Below are 26,664 nucleotides of genomic sequence, written 5' to 3'. Positions count from 1 at the left end.
CCCCTAAAAAATAATAATGGTGATTTTGTAATATTAACTTTGTATTACTATTTTTAAAAACAGCAGGTCAATATTCACTTTATGACGTCATTTCAATTGTAACATCACAATGTTTCTACCAAATGCAGTACTATCCTCCATACAATTTTCCATCTAGTTTAATGATCAAGACATTGCTTAGCATCTTATATAACATTAATTAATTAAGACTGTTATATCAGTGAACATGTGGTTTTGTGAACCTACGAAAGTTATACTGACCTCAACTTTGTTTCCGTCAACATCACTTGCACAGGTTCATATAACCACACACTCACCTCAACGAGAGTCCATAATTGATCAGTGTTAAATGATCTGTTGATTCTGGCCCTATACAAAACCCTTATCTGTATGAACATTGGATAAGAAACATTCGTAATGTTTTTTGTTGTTAACATTGTTTGTTATATTTCTGGGTATGTGTATATACTTGATTGTATCCGATGTTTGTTATTATTATAAAATGTGTTGTGGATATTTCATAAACTTGTTACAGTTAACATTTACAACATCACTAAAAGTAAAGTTCATAAACACTTGTCAAAAACATAATTAGTATAGAAAATTTGATTTGATTTCCTGTTTTAACAGGTATATATTTTCATATCATATTGCAAGTATAATTTCATTAAAAACTTGCCTAAAACAACTGATGTATTTATGAATTTGCTATTAATATATGTTATATTGTAACATGTTTTTGTGTAATGCTGCACTGGCATTTCCTTCTTAGTTCTCTTTGAACCCCATAAGGATGCTTTGATACTCATTATTTATGTATATACAAGAGTTTATAATTTCCAATATTTATGGCATGTATTCCTTAATACATCAAAGCAGTGTTTTTGTTTGATTATGGTGCAATATTCATATAAATGTGGTATAGAAAATTTGATTTGATTTCCTGTTTTAACAGGTATATATTTTTAAAACTCCCGCATAGCAGCAACTACAAGTTTTACAGTTTGTATTTTTACAAAATTTCTAACACGTTTCTCAGCTTAATAATTCTATCTATATGATGTTTTCTGAAAAATGTTTCGCTTAACACTTAGTCACTAGACAACTCATATGTATTATATTCTTTGTAACAAATCTTAAGTTTTCATCCTGCTCTGCCTTCTTAATTATATGCCAATCGAAAGACAGGATGTATTGTTATCAGACGGGCAGGTGGGAGCACAGCTTCTCCACTCAATCAATCGTCAATGGATTAACTTCTAACATCATAGGAAGGTTAATTACCTGGTACCATAAAAGCTCGAACAAGAGTGATAACCACTATTATCTGACCATATTCACAGAGTTATGCCCCTTTATTTAGTTGCCTAACCAGTGACCACTTGATAACTGTAAGTAATTTACTCTCATGCTTTTTATTAATCATGGAAATGTAGATAAAACAATCAACATTGCATAAAAATTGCTTGTTATCTGTTCCTTTTAAAGATCAAAACCTAGTACATGTACAGGTAATCAGCAACTCTGTGTTTTGTTGTAAAAATAGTGTTCTCACTTTATTTGGGTATTCAGTCCCATAAAATTATAAACAATTTAAGCATTTGACCATCAATTGGTTTACTACATCCGTTTCCAAACTGATTATTGATTGCAATTTTTAACTGATTGACCATCACTAACTTCTTGTAATAACAAATACTTCACACTTCTTGTTACTTGCAACACATCTTGTTATCTCCAAATGATTTTAACTTGAACATCTTGTTACTAAAAATACCATGAACATCCTGTATTTAATTTACATAAATATTGGTAGTCATCTGACGAGTGTTTGTTGTATTTCTTTTTTTAATTTAAAGTCATGTGATATATATTTTTATTATGTCATATTCCACTAGTCAAATATACAGCAATGCAATCAAAATATGTAGGTTTTTTTATGAATTTAAAGTCATATGATATATATTTTTATTTTGTCAGATTTGAAAATGACATTCCACTAGTCAAACATACAGTAATGTAATCAAAGTATACTTCACAGATTTGCTCCCTTTGGTTTGCCGCATTGTTTATTCATTATATAGGTGATGAATTATTTTATTCATCAGACCACTTTTATCAAGATTAATCTTGATTGTCTTCAACTAGGTAGACAAAATAACGTTTTCAAGACTGTGTATATACTTGTATATGATTATAAAGGTTTGCCTCTTTGGTTTGGAACTGATTGATATTATATACAATGTTAATAATCTCCTTTATACATACAATAGGATTTGAACTTTGATCTAGTGTTTATTATTTTTTGTTACTAGTGTGACACCGACTCATCGATTGAACAATCAAGAAATCGGTCCAACTATTTTTTTTAAATAATTGTTTCTCCTACTCCGTCCACGAACAAGCTAGCTACGCCTGTAGCTTTCGTTACTGCCTCACACAGTAGATATATCCACTTAACATATACCGACAGTTTCTGTCTTCATGTTTCTCAGTATAGTATATTTATCACTTGTTGTATCATGAAATTCTAGTCCATTAACTTGTTTCACAATCTGTGAACAATTTTGTCAAATAAAATATAAACAGAATCTTTTGTTGTGTTGTTTGTTTGTTAAGAGATTTAATCTTGATTCCATTCCAAACTAATAATTACACACAAATGATGTTAGGCTGTTGGTGTTCTCATTCTTTATCTTTACAATAATTGTGATCCCTTGACAAGATGTGCCATCTTATAATTACTAGTGACAACATTTGATGTCCTTTCAACTTCACTATGAACATGTCGTCAGTGACAACATTGGAAGTCCCTTCAACTTCACTATAAACATGTCATCAGTTTATGTCCCTTCAACTTCACTATAAACATGTTGTCAGTTACACCATTGAAGTCCCATCAACTTCACTATAAACATGTCGTCAGTTACAACATTTGAAGTCCCTTCAACTTCACTATAAACATGTTGTCAGTGACAACATTTGAAGTCCCTTCAACTTCACTATACACATGTCGTCAGTTACATCATTGAAGTCCCTTAAACTTCACTATAAACATGTCGTCAGTTACAACATTCGAAGTCCCTTCAACTTCACTATAAACATGTCGTCAGAGACAACATTGGAAGTTCCTTCAAAAATTTGACAGGATGCGAGTGAGGACAACTGTGGTAAACAGGACATGACATTACCAGGAACAACATTTGAAGTCCACGAAACAGACAACAATGTGTTACCATTGACAACAATGGTCATCTCTCCGACAGGGCGATTTGTGTTGCCAGTGACAACATTTTCTGGGCATAACAGTCTTTCATGTACAACACAAGACAACATTTTTAGGATCGTGACTTTAATGTGGAGAAATCAACCTAATATATAAAAGTTAATTCCTACATGAATAACATTTACATTTACCAATACAATATTTAAATAAAATTATCATACACTACATTTACATTTATTTGTAAATCAATACATCATACAACTTACCCTCAGCAATGGAAAATTAAACCTACATTGTTGTTCATACAAACAATATTCTACTTTTCTATGACTGAAAAAATAAGAATCGCTTCCTCTTTCAATTCAAAACTTATCAAATGTTTTTCCCAAAACCAAACATGGTTGATGTGGTTAGCCCGAGTTTTCTGATTTTTTTTTTTTTTTATTTTTTACAAAACTTACAAGTCGGTAAACATGTCTACAGTAATACCTGTAATTACACATGTAAGGATCCTAGAAGTAGATGTCATTCTAACGGAAGATTTGTTTACGTGTGTGGACTGCAGTTTTTGATCTACATGTACATGTCAGGCTTTTGGATGCATCAAATGTTTCATCATACGGAAAATAAATATGCTTTTTATTAAGATATATATCTTATGGGTGCTCGATTTGAAAATGTTGTTTTCCTTCAGTTATGAAAGAATGCAAATCCTGTCATTCTCAGGTAAACTTCGGCCAGCTTTAATATATGTTTTATTTCCTGTACTAAAATGTTTGGTTCCATGATATCTGCAAAAACTATCCAAATAGTTACACAACTTAAGATTCATTTATTATAGTATGCATATCACAAAAAAAAAATTACTAAACTTATTTATAATTGCCCACCTTAAGTATTCCGTCTTTGCGTATTGCAGAGTTATCTTCTCTTTTGAGCAGGTATTGATTGTTACGTCATTAGTTTGTGTGAGAAAATTACGTTGTTATCTCTAAAATTGATGACGTTACTCTCACAAACAAATGACGTAACAATCAATACCTGCTCACAAGAGAAGATAACTCTGCAATATGCAAAGACGGAATACATGTATATGTGTCTTAATTGTTTTTTATTAGAATTTCATGAAATATGAACTATAATTACAGTTCAAGATATTAATACTGACGTTCCAACAAGGCTATATGACGAGGACACTCATGTTTGATAGGAAGATAGCAATACTTGTACTTCCTAAATTATACTCCGTTTATAACCTGGAGTAATAAGGTTATACAAGTACTAATATCTACCAAATCATTAAAGCAAGCACTAAACTGACACTGATAATATTCCCTTCGTTTGTCTATCACCCCCAACACTCAAAACAGAATCACATTTTCGACATATCCAGAATACAAACAATAAATCAATAACAACAATATACGTATACAGCACTGTTGATAGCGTGTAAGTGGTCGCAGGCTTTTGGATGCATCAAATGTTTCATCATACGGTCACAAAATTTACAGCACTGTTTTAAATGTTTCATAAAATGGTCATACTTTAGGGCAATGTATCAAATGATTTGACATGTGGTCACAAAATTTAGAACAATACCTCAAAAATTTCTTCATATCGACAAACAATTAAGAACAATATATCAAATGTTTCTTCATGAAGGCAATTTAGAACAATACATCAATGTGTCTTCATGTGGACAAACAGTTTAAAGCAATGCATCAAATGTTTTTCTTTGTGTATATATATGCATGATCACAAGATTTACAGCAATGTATCAACTGATCTAATGTTTCATCATGTATGTGGTCACAAGCTTCAGAGTTAGGTATTGAATGTTTCTCCATACACACATACTTGGTCACAAGATTTACAGCAATGCAGAGCAATGTATATAGTGTTTCATGATGTACATGGTCACAAAATTGGAAGCATGTTTCAAAATATATTATGTGAAATAAGATACTGATTTAAAAAGAAAAATATGAAAAAAATGACATTTTCTGATTGATCAAGTTAATGCGAAAATATCTTAAAGATAGAAATGTTTAACAATGACATACCCTGCAGGCAGAACTGTTTAACACCCAATGGCTACACAATCTGATGTCTGAATACAAGTACTGTTTTAGAGATAAAGTTTTCAAATTTTCCCATGAGTATTTGTTTGTTTGTTGTTAAACATACCACTGTTATACTACATTTAGAATCAACTATCATTTAATTATGAACAAATTATGATCACTTGAATATTGAACCTCATTCTTCATATCAAATGGAAAAATTCATCAATACATTATATATGATCTGTATGGATTAAAATCACATATTTCCCTAGGAATGACACACTTGAATGTGAAATTGAAAGAATATGTGCTGCAGATAACACACACGTATTCCTCGTCACAGAGGAAGAGTTGTGGCATATGTTGTATGCCATTGTATGTTCTCAACCTAGAGCCAGCAGATCTAGATCCAAGCGAACTAGATCTTATTATGTCCTGTACTTTTGACTTGACATCTGCTGGTATTACAACTGTGACACACCTCTCCATAACTTGATCCGCCTCCTCACAATCAAGGGGTGCCAGAAGAACTATGCAGCCTTGTGTGTGCATCCCCAAAAACTCCAACACAGCGATACACCTCTAGTTATCAATGACTTCATTTATCACACAACACATCCATACAAGTTTCCCACCATTGTCTGAATTGATTATGTGGTTGACTTTTCAAAGATTTCACACTAACCAGCCGCTCCCTGTCTCTAGGACCATTATGTCCGTACTTGAAACTTCCCAGCTTTTGTTATATACTTCACTCCCTTGAATGGTTTGTATTTCTGAGGAAAAAACAAAACATGAAGCAAAACATAAACAAACAAAAATAATGAACAAATAAGGCTCAGAATAGAGATAAGTTGTCATTGTTCAATTGAAAAAAAATTCATCATTACAATATTTTCACATTTTTGACATGCTGCATCATTGAGAAATTAACTCTTAAAATAGTGTTTACAATCTCATGAACCAGGGCCCTAATTGATAATTGAAATACAATGGGTGATCAAACTCTTTATTCAGAGGCTATTAAAGGCTACATTTAAGAAATACTGTATTCATCAAACTGGGAAAAACTGGGAAATGTAAACATGAAAGGCTCTGTGTAACAACAATGTATAATCCAGCTTAACTTCCACTATGTATCTTGATGTTGGTTTGACTTCCGTGATAAAACAACAATATAGCAGTAAGGAAAAATAAACAGACACCCTTTCCCTTAGAATGATGCTGTTTTCAATGAAACTTTGGAATGTGTTGATAATATATTCTTGCATTTCTAAATACTATTTTTCCCTTTATGCTATTGCTGAATTAATATAACATTTAAACCAGTTATTTTTCAACATTGGTAAGATTTTATTTTAAGTTGACAAGAAATAATTACACATTTATAATCATCTTTATACACTTAATACATGATAGAATTAATCCATTTCATAAATATATTTATGAACTGGACAGTGGTCACTATGTTACTACAAAAGAATTATTATTGTCCAGACTTACCTCTCCATACATGTCCAGTCTGTTGACTTTGATACCGGACAGAGCCAGCTGACTGATGGTGAAGTACATCTGTAACACATAAATCACTGGTGTATTCTATGGGGAATAGGTGGAAGATAACGTACAGCAACTATACACTATCATTGGAAATAGTACATCCTTAGATTACTAAATCAAGTAGTAGAGTCAACGTCATACAAGTTATAGGTGGTCAGATCAGTTGGGCGCTTTGCTGAGAGTGTGGATACCAAAGGGTATGCAGGGTGATGGGTACATGTATCGCATATGTGAATAAGAGGAGAGGGGTTCCAATCACAACACAGCGCAGGTGTCACCAGTTTGAGTGGAATACCCCTCTCCTTTGATAACTAAAGTACAAACATACTAAAGATTGACATATACATGTATACTGAATGTACTTGGCAGTTCAGTGTTGTCTGTAAATTCAACTAGATTCAAATATTAATCAATTGTTTAATATATAATTATTTTTGCCCAGTACATATATGTATATCTGTTCTCTACTTACATTGATGGTAGGGTTGGATTCCGGTACTGGAGCTCCTGTTTGTAAGGATACCTGCATAAATCAAACAGAAGTAAAACACAAATGTAATTGTGAAATTATTCAGAATTATCTATCTTTTGAACAAGAGGCCCAAGGGGGCATAACACTGACAGAAATTCCAAGGCCTAAATGATGGGCATAAAACAAGAACACTGTAAAAGATACCACTACCGTGTTACTGATTCCAAGGGACCATAAACAGATTCTGATTAATTACAATGAACCAAAATGCAAAATTATTTTTTAAGATGGAGTGATATCAAATTTTTATCAACTCAAAAACATTAACAATAGGTCAAGACCACACTCATTATTTTCAGCAAAATTGATACAGACAGTAGAATTCAAGTTCAACTTAATAATGTAAAATCTGATTGCTGACACAAGATGGGCAAAGACAGGTAGCAATAGATTACATGACCTGAGAGAATCATGTGAGTTAATAAGAAATACATATATACATATACACTGTATCAGTAATTTCTTAGTGTAGATTTAAGATTAAAATTGGACAACAAATGCTACATACTGTTCCTTTGATACTGGGTATCCTAGTGGTGTCTATCCGTCCTATATCCCAGGTCATCACCTTGGAGACAGGGTCAAAAGTGTATTTTCCTTGAGTTGGGGTCAGGGTTGCATTAAGAACTGTCTTCGGAAAGGGAACCTCCATAACTACATTCTCCACCTGAAAATAGGTTTTTAAACAGTTAGCGAGCACACACAGCAACATGTTATGTGTTATAAGTATTGTTTGTTACAGTATTGGACAGGAACCACAGAGATCTGATAAAGAAACTTGAAGTGTTAGCCACAGGCTATTTAACCCACACAACTCTATTGCTTCTGTCAATGACTATAAATAACTAGCAAAGTGAGCAGTAAGCATGAGAGCTTACAATTGATTTCAGCTTCTTTGTCCTCCTCACATGGGTAACATCTGTTACATATATATAGGTGAAAAATTGCAGCAATTCTAGTCAGGAAATCAATTTACAGATCTTAATAGTTAAAGTAAGCATAACAATTGAACCCCATACTAATAATAGCATCAGTAGTTATATAATGTGTCTTGTGAAATCTTAAAAGAATAGGTTAAAAACTGCAAGAGTTAAGTTTCTGAAGCACAGGGTACGTCCGTGACCTTGACCACCATACCCCAAATGAATAGGGTTTATGGTCCCTAAGTGGTAATGTGTCTGAAATGTTGAATTAATATACATATATATATATATGCAAGAATGAAGAGGCCTTTTGGTCTTTGAGAAGGTAATGCTTGTATACTTTTAAGAGTAGTGGAAGAAGTGTGTGGTTTATAGTACTTGAGTCCTTTAAGCATTGACCTTTCAACACCCAAAATTAACTCAGTTGCATGGCCCTTTAATGGGTAATATGCTGTGAAGTTATATGATAGTAAGTGAAAAACATCTAGAAAGTTATTGCCAGGAAACCAACATCTCTGCAGAAGGACAAGATGTTTTTTAATGTATGGTACACACAACCACCACCACGACATATAGAGTTTGATGTAAAAAGGGTAAAATTGTTTAGGATTACTTACCGTTTTCCCCATGGTAGTCTTTGGTCCCACTGTCACTTCAAACCTGCCTGAGGACCCCTCCCGGAACATAATGCTGTGTTTCAGGTAAATTGGTATAGCTACGAGACTGAAACAGTCAAAAAGGTAAAGTTTAATTGAAAGACCAAAACAATACATAATTTCACAACATAAATTAATTAATGCTTGCTTTTATTGTGGCGATAACAGTGAAATTGTCTTATTGGGATAATTAACATGTTAATAATCTAATTATAATATTAAATCCAGATTTGAGTAAACACCAGTTGAAGACTACAATAAAGTGTCTGACTCACTTATTAGAGGTTATGTGGTAAGATATAAGTCTGAAGTTTCCGTCTGGTGGTACAAACGACAGGATTCTCTCACTCTGTCAAACAAACAAATAGTCATTAAAAGTCACTAAAGATTCAAATCACTACATATACTGGTAATAATATACATATATTCAACACAATTTGACAAAACATGTGGAGTTTAATGTAGCTCTTCTAGTCCTTATATTTTCCTCAACATTTCAAAAGAAAAACTGGCTTGATGAAGTAATGCTTGTTACACTCAGTGTGATGATGACTTTTGGTTTTCTAGTATGTGACGACGAACAGAGCTAAACTTAAACACAGCCAAACTCATTGAAGCGGATAAAATACTTGTTGTATTTGTGTAACGTTCTCATTAAGTATACCAAAGTTTGATTACTTTTCAAAATGCAGTATTACTGTAATGAAGCTAAATGCAAAGTCTATTGACACAGACCTATGAAAACAGCAAACACTTATAATTTAAACTATGCGATGGGCCATTGTAGTTCAATAAATTTGCTCAGACTTACTCAATCTTAATTTGAAGTTTATATTCTGAGCTTTTATTCTAAACTTAAAATTTACTACTTCAGGAAATTAACATCAATCATTTTTAGAGCATGTAAACATTGGTTAACTAAACCCAAGGACTAAAAATAATGTATGGAAAAAAATTAACATCAAATGTTTTGTATAATAAATTTCCTCATAAGTTTTTAACCTTACCTCCCATCTTTTGAAGCGAACACATGGGTGGAAACTGACATCGTCAAGGAGACGAGAGTTGATGAAGGATAAGGTCAGGTCAGGCATTCCTGTGAGTTTGATCAGACAGTCAATCTGAAGGGTAAGATATTTGGAAATACAATTATAACAATTATAATAGGTCTAAGATATCCTCAGGTTAAACAAACAATTCTAAGACATATGATTGGTATTAAAGTTTTCATATTTGGAAACAGGAACAAAAAGATTCTTTGGGTTTCATGATGAAAAATATCAATATCCTTGAAAAAACTACCTATACAAAAAGATTGACAGATGCATCCCCATATATTCTTCAAAAGTATTCCTACCAGTACATCTTGCCTCTGCAGCATGTGTAAATTGGTGATGTTGGGTACCACTGTGACTATTGTTCCAGTCTTTTACACTATCTAATCTTTGTATTTCTCGTGGAACTGTTGTTCTAGACTTATATTTACATATCCCTGTATCTCTCCTGTGACTGTTGTTCTAGACTTATATTTACATATCCCTGTATCTCTCCTGTGACTGTTGTTCCAGACTTTTATACTTACATATCCCTGTATCTCTCCTGTGACTGTTGTTCCAGACTATGTACTTTCATATCCCTGTATCTCTCCTGTGACTGTTGTTCCAGACTTTTATACTTACATATCCCTGTATCTCTCCTGTGACTGTTGTTCCAGACTTTTATACTTACATATCCCTGTATCTCCCCTGTGACTGTTGTTCCAGACTTGTCTATGATGGCGTCTATCTCCTCTATCACATCGAAGTAGGCCTCGTTGTTGGTGTACTTCACCCCTGTACGCCGCCAGGGTATGTTTGATAACTGACCAGTAGGTAAGATGCCACTCACACTGAAACAAAGATTGTAGTGTTACTTCTTCAAACTTTGAGGAAACAAAGCACTAAATGATTTGAAGTCCTTTCCTTACCATGATGATACTACTGATTAAGTAGTTTTCCTGAGTACTTTCTTTAATTCAAGGTTATTTTTTCATGATTGTCCGATCATTTTATGATTAAAATCTTCTATCGTAATATAACATACAGACACTCTATATAATATTTATCTGTTTCCGGGATAAGTACATAACATCAACAATATAATGGAGGACATGGTCTGAGTAATATCCAAGGCTTGGGAAGGTTCTACATCCTCCACACTGACCAACTCTTTTTCTCCCATTTCTTTTCTTAATTGAAGAAAATTATTCTTAGAATGCCAACCTATCAGCTATCACCTGACATATTTGATTATGGAAATTCACTATTATTTAATTATTTTTATTGTGAGGTCACAAATATTAAAAATACCCAAAGGATATATATGTATCCTACAGACCTACACCCTTCAGCTTGTATAGAATATCTATAACTCTAAATTCTATTATTCTCCCCATGGAACGAGATATCCATATTTCCAGTCAGGGAAAGATTAATAGAATCCATCCCTGATGTGAGGTATAGATAAGGTTATTCAAACCCAAGGAATAAAATATTGAGCAGGAGACCTGAGGCTTTGCCGAGGGTCTTTTGCTCAATATTTTTTCCCCGAGGGTTTGAATTACCTTATCCTTACCTCACATCAGGGATGGATTCTATTTCTTGCTTATTACCTAAAACCCATAAAAACAGCTGCTCTTTTAATAAATTTGTAAAATGTCTGCATATTTCTCATTTGCATATGAAGCCTGGATGTCAATTTTTAGTGACGTCAATGACCCTGACTGACCCCAAAACATCATAAAATGATGCCACGAACAAAAGCGTGACCCCGAAAGGTCACTATAATTCCCCCTGCCAGAGTGCGCGTGTAAGCGATCTAGACCCATGGGTCTGATAGAATTTTCCAGCATCGCCGGAAATGCGGATATCTCAGTCTCGGTATGCAAGAAATCTTTGTCTTACCCTAGGGTTAAGACGGGGAATTTCCCTGTTATAACAATTGCATGACGTTATTCATAGCAGCATGGAGAATAATTCTGATTTGCCAGAAATTACGATAGAAATGATCACATTTCATGAAACCACAACTTGTATTTGATGTGGGAGTAGTATAATCATTCCCCACTTTAGGAGAAAAGCTGAGGACCAGACATTTAAGAATCTGACCCTGAGGGTTGAGATTTTCCGGTTTTACCCCCAAGGTGGGGAAAGATTGCAAACCAAGAGAAATGTGTATTCCTGACCTTGTGCTTTTGCCTGTTACAGTGTCTGTAATGGTCCTGAGGAAATTTGGTGGTTTAATCAGCTCCTTCAGAATATTGAGCTCCACTGCTAGCGGGAACCCATTGTCAAGCATCTCATCAAGTAACTGAAATTAATTTACATAGGTCAATAGTTAAAGGATACTGGTAACCTATCATCTGTTATTTCATACACAGACACAATCTCAGATAAAAAAGAAACATGACTGAGATAATGCCTTGCCCAAAAACATCACAGCTGGCTTTTCTTTCCTGCATAATGGAATGATAAAAGGCATTAACTTTTTGTGTGAACTTATGATTGTTCATCATTACATGACCTTTTTGATAATCATTTGACAGGAAAGTGCAAAGCCATAAGCATAGAAAAAGTCACATCATAGATGAAACCTGTCAACAGCTTGTGCAGCCCCAGGAGATTGTCTGTGTACAACTTAAAAAAACACTCATGTAAAAAATCAGACATAACTGTCTCGAAACAGAGTTGAACAGTGAATACACAACAGTCCTGGAGAGCTTCCAGTCAGTTATTACCAATACATGTACTGCATTTATAATTTGACAATATAAATGACATAAGCAAATGTTATTGTGACCACATTACTATTGTCCCCAAGACAATGAGAAAAAGACCACTTTCAGGGTTAATGTTTTAGACAGCTATTTTGGGAAAGGGCCCCTGAGTAGGATTTGGACAAATATTATCGGCATTTGGCAAAAATTGGAAAATATTATCAGTGTCCAAACATGTACAGGTTTGGGAAAATATCATAAGTTTGAAAAAAATAAAAACAGCAATGTTATAGGAAAAAAAAATCTCTATAATATAGCTGTTTCTTATAGTAAAATGTATAGCAATAAATGGACTTTGAATGCTCCTTCATGGACAATACTTTGAAGGTCTCACATATATAATAACTGGAAACTTGTTTAAACATGCATTTTAGTCCAGTTGGGAAAATAACGACTGAAACTGGGGATTGGGTCCCTGTATCGGCAAAAACCATGACTTAATCACTTTTTTTCTGAATACAAACCTCATAGACAATGACATAATGCTCCTTCAGTATGCTCTCTGTGCATTCATTGAAATAATCTTCAAATGTGTCAAAGATCCGATGTAGGAACTCTATTACAAACATTGGAGGCACTGTAAGAGAAATCCATGAGGAACTTAATCAAAAACATCAGTGGCAAAAAGATACAAACAGTTTGAACTCAGAAATTGAAAGTACTGACATACTTGTACACATCTCAAATTGTTTCATAACAGTCTGTGAAAACTGTATTACTTTGTGAATATCATATTCTTTACTGTGTAATTCAACACTTTATTTCTATTTTGTTTTCAAATTGCATCAAGTCACAGGGAGCAGTATCATATATAAATACTTTTTATATCAGAGAAATAGAAAATTTAACACAGGGACTGGTACACTGGTACATGTATATGTAGGCAGTATAATAAAAACATAATGCATGTTTTATAATTTGTAATTAGCTAATTAACATAAATAATCACACAATGTTAACCTTGTCTATATAACTGTTTGGTAAGTCTTACCTTACATGTAAGTCACTTTTTGGACACTTACTTATTTAGTTAGATTTCCATTTAATAAATTAATCTTTTATTACAATGTACTATACCAGTAACAGAATTGACAAGGTAATATAACACCACACATTGTAAGTGACTTTTGGCATATTGATAAATGTATATATGTAACAGAGGTGATTATTTTGTAATGCCTCCATTAGAGGTTGAGTCAAAGACCTTTGGCTTACAAGTTACAGAGATTATTATTATTTCAATGTCTCTGCTAGAGGTCAAACCAATGACCTCGGGTTTACAAGTCTGACACTCTACCAATTGAGCTAATTTAGAGCAGTTCTCCCCAGCAGTGTCTGTATGTATTATTTTACCAGGATGACATGTGAATACCTTCTGTAGTGACGACAGCCACATAATACAGCTGGTTCCGGTAGATGTTGATGAGGTAGTGATGTGGAGTGGAGATCACTGGAGGCACATCATCAGCAGAGGCAGCCTAGAGATATCAAAAGTTCTAAGTTATCTGAATCATATTATGAGTGACGGCTGTAAGACATTGTCAATGTATCTATCACACTGGGCTAAGATTTTCACTAAATAGAGCATTTCTTTGTATATTAAGTGATGCTAGAACATATATTTAGATATACAGTAATAAAACAACTTTTAAAAAGGCAAAATTAACCTATCATCCGTGACTAACTTATGATCCGCGCGGGGTCATACGAATCTCCTGCATTCTGTCAACATAACCCAGAATCACCCGCCTCCGCTCTCGTATTAGAATCTCCCTGCTTCCGTAGTGTTCCATTCCTCATGCTTTATCACCCCTACAGAATTTGGCAATAGGGGTCATAACCCCCCTTGGGAGATTCAGGGGTTAGCAGGTATGCTTTTTTTCACTTTCACTTCATATCTTTTAGAAGCCTTAAACATATACAATAAACTATCAAACTTAACATAAATATTATATTACCATCTTACTTGTTTTGTTTTATTTATTGTGATGAAAGAAAATCAGGCAGAACAAAATGATCCAGTTAAAAAACAGAGAATATCATACCAACCTTTCCTTGAACTTCAAAAAAATAGTCACATATCGATTTGTGAATAACACTCTTCCAGTGTTTCTCCATGAACACATCCCTGCAAAAAAAAATGAAATAAATAAAGTCTAAAAGACTATCAGATATGCTATTTCAAAACTAAAAATGTGTACAGACACATTAAATATTAAGCGGTTTTAAGGATAACAAGGCCTCAATAACCGATCACAATAAAAACAAATGGTTAAATATTTTACTTTATGAACATGGTCGCTTATAATTAAGATTATCCTCATTGCTAGAAATTTTGAAATCAACCAGACTGGAAAACATCAGCAAACTGTCATTTTTTCCATCATTCTTTTCTATTTAGTTGCTACATAAGTTATTTCTTGGATCAATAAGATTTGTTTTCATTCCAGGGGTGGTACTGAGTGAAAATCTTCATAATGGTGATAGAACCTTCAAGACAAATATTCACTCATTTTGTACAATAAAATATATCTGTACACATAATCTTTTTAACGCTGTCTAGTTTCTTAAAAACAACTGACATAGCATACAATTTTTTACGTATATTAAGGATTCTAATGTAATCCCAATCAGGAAAATACAGTATTGAATTACATTGTAATTAAGTGCAGCCTATAAATGAATATTCTGACGATGAATTTAGACCAGATAACAACAGTGTTATAATGTTATTCAATGAAGAAAACTATCAGTGGTATATTTTATGAAATTTACAGAACTTAATTGACAAAGGAATGCAATATTTTGGGCCCAATAATAACTTTATTTCGGATAAAGAAACAGCATTTATCAGGTGAAGGATCCCAGTAACACAAAAAACTTGCTTGTCCTTGGAGACTGCTTTTTCCAACATGGCTATAGCTTTGATAAATCATTCTGAACAAAAATAAACATACTGTGTTGGACTTTTATGAAAAATAATGAAGATGAATTAAATGAAATATAATCAGTAACAGTGTTCGGAGTGTAAATCCACTGTAATGGCCTGCACCTTATGGGACAGAAATTCTTTAAGGCATATATATACAAGGTTTGATAATTATTTCTTAAATTTCAATATCAACTATTGATTGGTGGGTTATAACAAACTTCATAATGAATGATCATGATCACAATCCCAGGAACCTATCGAAAATCAAATTCTAGATTGACTCCTCATTGATCAGGTTTGGTACAACAGCTCATATGGATAATAATCCTGCATTTGGGTAACAATCCTGTATTTGGGTAACGGCTACCCATTTGAGAAACAATTTTATTACTGAAATGGGGAATAAAGTGAAATAAAAAAATACAAAGTTCTTTTAAACATTTGGAGCAAAAAAGGGCATTATTTTTTCAACTAAATTCAATAAATAGCACAACAAAGTACATTTGTACCAAAAATGTGATCAATTCTGATGTCTAACTGTTTTGGAAAATGACAACCATATCACTGAATGTGTTCTCCGTTGACTTCAGTGTGTATAGTCAATGGGATCATCCAGTGTAAATTAATGTGACAGGTGAGTATGATTGTTTCTGTGTGCTATTTATAGCTACTCTACAAGACACTATAAGAAATTGATGTGATACAAATTGTCATTTTCACAAAAATTAAGACAATTGAATTAACATGTTTTTGTGCATAATTGCATCTCATTGTATCTTTTATTAGATTGTGTTGAAAGAATGACACCCTTTTGTGTTCATAATGTTTAAAAGTACTTTGTGTTTTCATTTCACTTTATTACCCATTTCAGTAATTAAAAAAATACTCAAATGGGTAACTGTTCCTCAAACGCAGGACTAGTAATATGAACTGTTATTCCCAACCACAGGAGCCTGAAGTTCTGTCAATAATTAATAATAACAGAAATACAAAAAAATACCTATAATATGCTTAAAAAATTCTGTCAATAATTAATAATAACAGAAGTTTATACAAAAAAATAAGTATAATATGCTTAGAAAATTATATAAGCATATTATAGGTATTTTTGTTTGTTTTTCTGTTATTAGAAATTATTGACAGAACTTCAGGCTCCTTTGCCCCAACCTGTTAATTACCAAATGATGTTTACAGATGTTCAAAAGATTAACGGAAAGAGTACACCAACCATAAAGACGCTTCTTGATTAATCAATGCTTAAAACTTTAAAAAGCAAGACACCAGTTAATCAACAGTTCAATTAACATTAAGACTATTGAGGAGAAAAGTAACAGACAGGGGAATATGACCAGATGACATTTGTGATCTGATCACGAGTTTCTATGTTAGACTTGTCCTAACCATTACCGAAACACTTTGACTCGAATCAGTTCTCGTCTGACGTTGGTCAGATACTCACCCGCTGTTGTTTATGATGAAAAGGCTATGAATCATGATGAAAGAAAGATGTTTACGGAGTTTATTCGAGAAATGTCATAAAAGCTGCCGGGGAGGCAGGGCCACGAAGAACCGGAAGTTTGTCTAAGTCTAAGTCGATTCGGCGCTTAAATAATCCTGGTTTCTAACCAGCAAATAGGAAACATGAATCCGGACTTTCAATTGGACCATTAACCTGCCCTTGGACCATGCAGCTGTATATCGATTTACAAATCACAACACAACTGTCAAAAATATATCTATTCATCGGAAATTCACTAGAAACTTTTTTTCTTGTATGTCAATAGATTTTTTGAAAAGATATTGTGGATAGTTATCATGACGTCACCGAGTTTTTGGCTTATATTAATATTACGTTATCTATTTTTATCATATTTGACGAGAGCGAAGCCCGAGTTTAACATTAAAAGGGAGAGACAAATAATCGTGTTTCCCTACCAAAAAGGCTTTAGGGGTTGTCAGACGATTCGCCCCGAAACCGAAACGCCACAAGCTCAGTGTTACGCCCAAATTTTTATTCATATCGCCCAAACCAGCTCGCCCTAAAAACCCATAACGCCCCAACTATTTTGTCCCCAAAAAAATACAACGCCCCGAAACATTCTTCCATAAACATTTTTTAAAGTTAAATATCTATATTTTATGTAGTATTCTTTAAGATAGAAATTTAAAAAAAAGATCTGTTGCAATTCGTTTGATGTTTGGGACATAATTTTTGTGCCGTATATCGATAACTTTCCTTATCTATAGTAATACTGTATCTATGTTAGGCATGTATTTGTATATTTTAGATTGTATATGCACTGTATAAGATAATTAGATTATCGTAACATATCTAAAGTATATATGTTAGCCATGTATTTGTAGATTTTAGATTATATATATACACTGTATAAGATAATTATATTATATATATACACGCGTGCCGTAGATCGATATCGTAACATATCTATAGTATCTATGTAAGCATGTATTTTTATATTTTAGATGATACATGTATACACACTGTATAAGATAATTATATTATATACAAGCGTGCCGTAGATCGTAACAAAAACAAGATCCATTTTGTTATGTGTGTTGCAAAAGTGAGTGTGTACGTACTAACTTTGTGTACTGGGGACGCAGTAAATACACCTACAATTCAAGTGGATCTTGACCTTAGAATTACAATTATCCAATATTTGTTTTAAAAATATACTATAACACGACTATCTGGCTTTTTTCACGGAAAGAATGTCTTGTGTCAAGCCTGGTGGAATATATTTTTCAGCACTTGAGATTTTCTTGTACCACACCCGACCAAATTCATTGTATTTCCCAATGAGACCACTTATGGAGTCACATCTTCGATTTCCTTTTCACAATTATAACCCGATATAAACTTTTTCAGTGAGACAAAACTTTCTGCGTCAAATCTAACTGAGTCGTTGGGAGCTAATCCGGTAGTCTTTTCTTATGCAAATGGAAAACGTTTAACATCGGGAGTTCCACAGGGGTCTGTTATAGGTCCCATAGTGTTTTTCATCTATATAAATGATCGACACGGTATGTACATGCATGATTCGGAGTCATATTTGTTCACGGATGATACAAAATGTTCAAAGTAAGTACTTAAGAACTTAACCAAATCCTGCGGCAATATAATATCCGACGAATGGAGCTACAGTGCGTTACGTAGTTGCCCATTTGCACATAGGAAGGATTACGCGTCATGATCTAGGTGAACAGTTCTTAAAATCAGAAGCAGGAATAATATACTGTTTACATTGAAGAGTAATAATTGATGATATCTTTTATTGAAGAAAGTTGTTCTTTCTTTTATTTTCACGCAAAGAGGTATGGCGGAAAACTGCCCGTATTTCCCTAAGTCGGCATTTATGAAAACGGAGAAAAAAAATAAGGAGTAAAATATTTCGTGTAGCCTAAATGCATACAAAAGATACAAAACCAATTGAATATGAATTTTTAAACTGCTGAGAAGTTAGGTATTGCTAATATGATACTGCAAATATAGCCATATACACTATATCTATGAAAGTGATGGGGTTTCCCGGACTTAAAAAAATACTTTCAACACTTTCCCATCCGAGGACCAACTTTTGAATAAACTTTTTGTGCCCGTGATGTAATATGCAAAAACAAATCGTATTACGGAAAAGTGGTCCTCTTTTGGGAAAGTCCTCAATTAATGAAAAACAGGGGTGATCAAGTTTCTCTAAACTGCGACCGGTGTTTCTCGGGTTAAATTAGTTTGTAATTGCTAATATCTATATGTTCTATGTAGCCGAATGTGTAACGCAGTTTACTTGTGACTAGAAAATAAACGGTGCAGGTTCGAATCCTCCTTCAGTTATTTTTTGTTTTAAATATTTAGGCATGTTATCATTTTCCTTAATAAGGCAATGGTGTTTGTTTTTTTAAATCGATGGAAGATTTTGTTTACATTTTAATAATATACCTATTGATTTGTCATTTTTGTTAGTAATAATTTCTTTAATATTTAGTGCGACATACTTCTATCGAAGCATGTCAACAAATCCCTGTACACGTGTACAGTACAGCTACGCTTTGTAGGTAAGACACTATTTTTGATGAAATTTGTGAATTGTTTTACCCTCCAACTGGCAATAGTAAGTATATCAAGTACTTAAAAACCAACAAATAATGCCGAATTACCAAATATGTGGTCTGTTTACAATAATCTATTCTTAGACACGGGATTCCGATATTGGTACCTGCATAAAAAATACCTGAGGACGCGTCATAACAGTGCACGGTTGGATGCGCGCACTAGCGTAACATAGCTTTGGGGAAATAGGCATAGCAACCCGCCATATCTCTTTCAAAGGAGAACATATCAAATTCCCTTGAATCGGTCTTATACATTCATAGTTTATTTTTTAACCCCACATGTGCGTCATATTTGCTGTCATATTTATAGTACAGGTGAATTCCGAGACATACCTGACATGACATATACACTTTCTACACTTAGAAGAGAACAAGTCCTGTCACACCATCTATGTTCCCAGATACTGTAAAAGTGGAATTTTTCGCGTGTGTAAATGTTCGCGTATAGACTCTTTCATTAGATCTCGGTGTGGAAATTTTAGCGTCGACAATGGTTCAGAAGTGTATATATTCTTTTTATCTATAATCTATTGATATATATTCGCGTGTGGACATTTTCGCGCTTATTTACTCAGTCAAAAATCACGATTATTTCTACACCACGTTAATTTCAACTTTCGCAGTACATTAATCGTAATATCGCTTTAAATAACTCACCAGGCCCGAAGGGCGAAGCCAGCTTATGCCATGTTGCTGCGTCCGAATAAACAGTTTCTTTTCAACGACAAACTGGCATAGGGTAATGATGTTTGACCAGTACCTGCTGGGATAAAGGAACCTCCCAAGTATGTTCAAATGAATGACTTTGATTCAGTCAATGTCACAGGGGTCAAATATGTAACCAAAGGACCCAGAGTGAATATATCTGGCCAGTAGAATGCTGGGATGATGGGCTACCAAGTTTGTTAAATAATTGATATTGTACAGACAGCCACGCAACAGAGCTGGGGTTAAATACGTTAAAAAACTTAAACAATATATTTTCAATAACTGAAAGTCCCATGGTGATGATATTCGGCCAGTACCATGCTGGGATAAAGTCATATCTAGTTTGGCGGGGGAAAGCCGGAGTACCCGGAGACAAACCACCGACTTACGGCAAGTACCTGGCGACTGCCCCACGTAGGTCTCGAACCCGCGACCCAGTGGTGGAGGGGTAGTGGTAGTAGAATGTCAGATGCCTTTACGACTTGGCCACCGCGGCCTCAAATAGATGGCAAATGGAGTTTTATCCGGAAAAGTGCGAAATCATGACCATCACCAGAAAAACTAACACCATCCGCCATACTTATTTCTTTCACGGTCGGCAGCTGAACTCAGTACCAGCCATCAAGTATCTTGGAATTACAATACCAAAGACTTAACATGGAGCAATCACATTATTCCGCTAACCAGCAAGGCCAACCAGACGCTTGGGTTCCTGAAGATCAAAAAAGGGAAAGGAAAGGGCCTATTTGGGACTGGTTCAACCAAAAATGAAATACTGTGCTACCATATGGGACCCAAAAGCAGTGAGAGACTCTCATCCAGACTCAAACAAGAAACATGTCCAAGTGGAAAAGATAGAAATGACACAGCGACGTGCAGCCCGGTGGGTCCCTAGCAGACATAATAACACCTCCAGTGTCACCGACATGCTGTCAGATCTAGGTTGGAGGGCACTGGAACACCGACGTGCTGAAGCCAGACTGAGACTAGTTTATAAACCCGGAACAACCTGGTAGCCATCAATCCGAAGGATCAGCTCACCTCATTTGGAAGCAGAGGCCGTGAACACCAGTACCGGCAGATCCAAACCACCAAAGGCTATACCAGATATTCTTTCTACCCTCGGACTGTAATCCAGTGGAACAGCTTGCCAAGAGATGTGTGCGGCGCCCAATCCCTGGAGATCTTCAAGACAGAAGTCTCGAAGATCAACCATAGTCGTCTCATCTAAACTCCAACTCTCTCTTCCTTCTTTCATCTTTTCTTCTCTCTTTCTTATGTTCCTTCCCACTTTCCTATGCTTTCGATCAAACTATCCTTTATGTTTTTCCCTTTCACGCACCTAGTGATGATCTTCGGATGAAGGATTATCAGTCAACCGGCAAAAGAAAAAAATAACATTTCAAACCAACTTTATCATTTTCGTTCATCTTAGAAAATTTGAAATAGCTGACATTCATGCTGATATCTCAAAATGTTTAGTGTAAGAACAGTATCTTGCTTCTCAACTGATAACGCCCGAGCAAAAACTCTTACTATGTAATATGAAGGGCAAACAAATATGCCCACTGAGAGTTGAGGTTACGTGTTCCTAATCATAAATATTTAAGTGAACTGGCAATAATTTCGTTCAATATAGGTTCGTAGCGGTTGGGGCGATAACGAATTTTGGGGCGATATGGTTGTCATACTTGATGATCGACCTAGTCCAGTTCCGCTACTTTCCATCCTCCTTTTTCTAAGTCTTCGCCCCCGAAGACAACACTACTTATACACCAGACATCCCCTTGTCAAGCATCCAGCCAGTACTTGAAACAAAGGTTAATCACAGGAACCAAATGTAGCAATAGGAGAGGAAAAAAATTACGGCCAGATTGGGGTTCGAACCCGGGACCCTCCGAACTCGAGACGGAGGCTACCAATTCAGCTAACTGGTCGCCGACCATCGACTAAGTCCAATTCCGCCACATATATTTTTAAAATAAACCAACATCAATTTGTGCCGATCGGAGCATGCAAATCTCGGATACTATGTGAGGGGTTTTACATGTATCTATGGAAAATAAAGGTCTAGGCGAGTTCAAATAGCTAGTTTTATAACTTTTTCTCTTTCAACTGCAGGTAGATATTATTTTCCTTTATATTTCACATTTAGCATTTAACCTTATGATATTTCATAAAAAGAAAGATTCCATAATCTATTATATCATAGAGTCATGTTTGTTCGGTAAACCTACAGATCATAGTTTCTTGGTTGATTGAAAAGGGACTGATAAGGGAATTTAAGCTTCAAAACTTCATTGCAGTTTTAGTCAACTGTATGATTTTGCTATTTTTTTCTGTGAAGCCATATGTTGCTGTTTCAACGTTTTGAAAAGGTCTTGCTTTCAGGCATTAAGAACACAGGCAGGCCTAAGAAAATAATGCTTTTTTTTTTTAATCGGAAAAGACTTATCTCCCTTGAATTATTGGACCCAGCAAGCCTTATGAAAATATAATTTTTCCGCGTTTGGAGAATAGCAGGAAATATTTGTCCTGTTTATGAGGACAGTTGCCTGTCTCGTGCAGAGGTTTTGACCAATCAGATTGAGGCACATACTAAAGGTAGTTTACGGTTACGTGTATGTTCATTCTAGCTTCGCACCTCGCACGGCGCAGTACAGTTTGTACATCCATATGGAGTCGTCAAGTTCGCAAAGTAATTTGTTGACACAACTAGAGGAATTAATGTCTACCAAGTTGGAGGCTTTCAAAGAGGAGATTGGTGAATCTCAGAGGCAAACTGCGGACGTTCAATTTCAAAAATGTCGGAAATATCCGCTTAGAGCAGTATAAGCTGAATGTCAACGTCAGCAATAAAATGCACGAGGCGCAGTCAGTGTTACAGGATGATAATTCCCGCAGTGTGCATACGGAGAGGGCTATGGCTAAAATTCAGGAAGGTATAGACATTGTTAATAAAAGGCAGAAATTGATAAAGATTCTTCGGAAACAGGATGGGAAGTGTCGATGAATATGAGACAAACGCTTTGGCGGACGATTCAGGGGACGAAAAACGCATTACCAGGGCAGAGGCACGGGCCCAGAGAAAAAGAAAAAGTCAGCGTCAGGCGAAACAGAGAATATTTGTCCCTTACGGCGCCCCTACGTCCAGAGAAACGACGCACCCGCAGCCAGTAGACACACGTGGGACATGGAGACCAGGGATTTGCTTCGCGTGCGGAAAGCCAGGGCATTGGAGAGTGGACTGTGTGCAGAGTATATCGGTCGAGCAGCTATTTGCTATTTAGGTGTTGTGTTATGTTTGCCCTGGTATGTATAAGGAGTATATAGAGGGCATGCAATCGGGAACCGTCGCCACTTTCCGTAACTTTGTCAATGTAAATTGAGATGCCAATTTAGAAAATGTGAGTTGAGACAAGCTTTTATTTGACTTAAAAGTTCACAAAGTATCCGAGGAAAGTAAAGGTTGCCGAGAAGAAGAAATAACATTTGAAGAAGTGTATTGGTCCTTATCTGGACTTAACAATAATAAAAGCCCCGGCCACGATGGTTTCTCTGCTGAGTTTTTCATTTTGTTTTAAAGAATTTGGGAGTACTGGTTTTTAATTCAGTTAGGTATCCATTTGAGTGTAAATCATTGTCTTCTACCCAAAGACATGTCAGCATAACTTTTATTCCTAAAAGTACATAATAAACCTAGATATCTCCTGAAAAATTGAAGACTAATTTCACTGTTGAAATCATCTTTCAAATTATTGTCAAATTGTAAAGCAAAACGACGGAAACCTACTTTGAGCTCAATAATTCATGAACACCAAACGGGGTTTATGAAGGGCAGATTTATAGGTGAAAACACTAGAATTTTGTGTGATATCACGAGCCATGCAAAACACTATGACTTACCTGGTAATGCCCTGATTTTGAAAAGACTTTCAACCATGATATGAAACTTTGTGTAATACAGAAGTGGTTTCTCACGTTTTCGACTTTTTTCAACATTGGTCGCAGCTTTAGTCAGGGTGACCCTTTATCACCATATATCTTTATGTTGTGTGCTGAACTCTTATCGAAGACGGTCAGAGAAAGGGTATCAAAATCAGTTAGAAAGAAAACCGAAGTTATACAGTTTGAAGACGATACTTCTTTTTTATTGCATGGTTCTGAAAGCTCTTAAATTTACTTGATCAATATGCCAAATACCCTGGTCCTGAACCTAATATATATAATCTAATGCGATGTAACCACAAAGCCAATTATGAGGAAAAGCTGTATGATGAAAGTTATTAAGTTGGTCAAATGGGCCTTTGGAAGTTTTGGGAATAATTTTTACCTCTTATTTAGATGACATGATAGAAACCAATTATAAGGAACAGATAACTGAGACTGCGTGTTTTCTTTATAATTGGCCAAAGAGATTGATTGACAGCAATGGGAAGGATACTTGTTATCAGATCATTAGCAGTCTACAAACTTGTTCATTTTCTAACCCTAACGCAAGGTATTTAGGCTGAATAAGATGATATTCAATTACTTTTGGGTCAGCTGAACTAATAGGGTAGCCAGAAAGCAAATTGTAATCCAATCTAAGGAAGGGGGTGGACTGGGTATGAAACTCTGAAACTGATATGGATAAAAAGGTTCTCAAAAACATTTGCTCAACTTGGGCACACATTTTAATCTGATACAACAGAACCAGAAAAAAGGATTTCAGTTTAATTGTTTTGATACTGGTGATACTTTCTATTACAGAAGACACAAAAAAAGAAGAAAAAAATAGTTTTGGAAAGAATATTCATGATGTTACATGAAATCATTAAGAAATATAAAACATTGTGATAATTTCATACACTCTTAGCCCTTGTGGTACAATTCCCTTTTTACTATAATTTTAAGTGTGTATTCTACAGAAAACGGAATGATGAAGGTGTAGTTTTTGTGCGTGATTTATTTGACAGTGAAGGGAAAATATATGCATATAATGATTTTTGTTAATTTTGTAACTTCATCCCTCCTTTGCCATTATTTTAGGGACTGTAGCCGTAAAGGCGTTTCCAAGATTGAAAGGAACATTCATGTGGCGGAGAACATTCTAACCCTTCCCCAGTTTATCAACTTGATCATGAGTAATGTTCCAGGTGAAAAAAGTGTTATGCAAAATTTTGGTGCAGTCAATTGGAGCTGCAAATAAGCGTAATTGCATTATGAACTGGACAAATGATTTAGGCATTGAAGATGATAACTCATGGTGGAAGAAAATAAATATTTCCGTCTTTAAAGTAGACATAAATGTATTTGGAACTCTAAAATTGACGTGTCAGAATTATCACTCTGTACTTTCTGTCGAGAGAAAAGAGAAACACGGTTGCATTTGTTTTATGACTGTACAAGAGTAAGCAGATTCGCCATGAATTAGAAACATGGATTCAGAGTAAAACCCCTTACAGTTTCGGTTTGTCGCCTTTTTCTTTAAAGCTTAGATTTAATGGTCTACATGTATATGGTGATGCAATGTATTAGTTTTATATTGTCAGTAATATTTTGAGACATATTTCTACTATTTCTAGAATTGTGATATACGTTATATTGTCTCATGTCAAATGTCAAACCTGGTGTGTTTATTTAATGTTGAATTGTCACTACCTAGTAACATACTGTCTAATCGAACCTCAGCTGTTAATGTTAAATTGTCACTACCTAGTAACATACTGTCTAATCGAACCTCAGCTGTTAATGTTAAATTGTCACTACCTAGTAACATACTGTCTAATCGAACCTCAGCTGTTAATGTTAAATTGTCACTACCTAGTAACATACTGTCTAATCGAACCTCAGCTGTTAATGTTAAATTGTCACTACCTAGTAACATACTGTCTAATCGAACCTCAGCTGTTAATGTTAAATTGTCACTACCTAGTAACATACTGTCTAATCGAACCTCAGCTGTTAATGTTAAATTGTCACTACCTAGTAACATACTGTCTAATCGAACCTCAGCTGTTAATGTTAAATTGTCACTACCTAGTAACATACTGTCTAATCGAACCTCAGCTGTTAATGTTGAATTGTCACTACCTAGTAACATACTGTCTAATCGAACCTCAGCTGTTAATGTT

The 26,664-nt window shown here is 34.8% G+C and overlaps 1 protein-coding gene across 1 annotated transcript; it reads right to left on the bottom strand.

The window, feature by feature from the left end:
* Positions 1–4,283: 4,283 nt before the first annotated feature.
* Positions 4,284–17,299, bottom strand: LOC110464417 (AP-3 complex subunit mu-1-like). Its single transcript, XM_021519622.1, has 13 exons — positions 17,169–17,299; positions 14,827–14,905; positions 14,150–14,255; positions 13,242–13,354; positions 12,187–12,311; positions 10,692–10,851; positions 9,971–10,084; positions 9,239–9,312; positions 8,925–9,030; positions 7,893–8,051; positions 7,325–7,375; positions 6,796–6,864; positions 4,284–6,068 (listed from the first exon to the last, which is right to left on the bottom strand). Exons 1-13 carry the CDS (start codon positions 17,201–17,203, stop codon positions 6,003–6,005), a joined length of 1,257 nt encoding a protein of 418 aa, XP_021375297.1. The 5' UTR covers positions 17,204–17,299; the 3' UTR covers positions 4,284–6,002.
* Between the last annotated feature and the right edge of the window lie 9,365 nt (positions 17,300–26,664).

This window comes from Mizuhopecten yessoensis, unplaced genomic scaffold (assembly GCF_002113885.1).
Source record: "Mizuhopecten yessoensis strain PY_sf001 unplaced genomic scaffold, ASM211388v2 scaffold10987, whole genome shotgun sequence".
Taxonomy (NCBI): domain Eukaryota; kingdom Metazoa; phylum Mollusca; class Bivalvia; order Pectinida; family Pectinidae; genus Mizuhopecten; species Mizuhopecten yessoensis.
The sequence above is the reverse complement of the archived record's forward strand: the minus strand, read 5'-3'. Positions and strand labels throughout refer to the sequence as shown.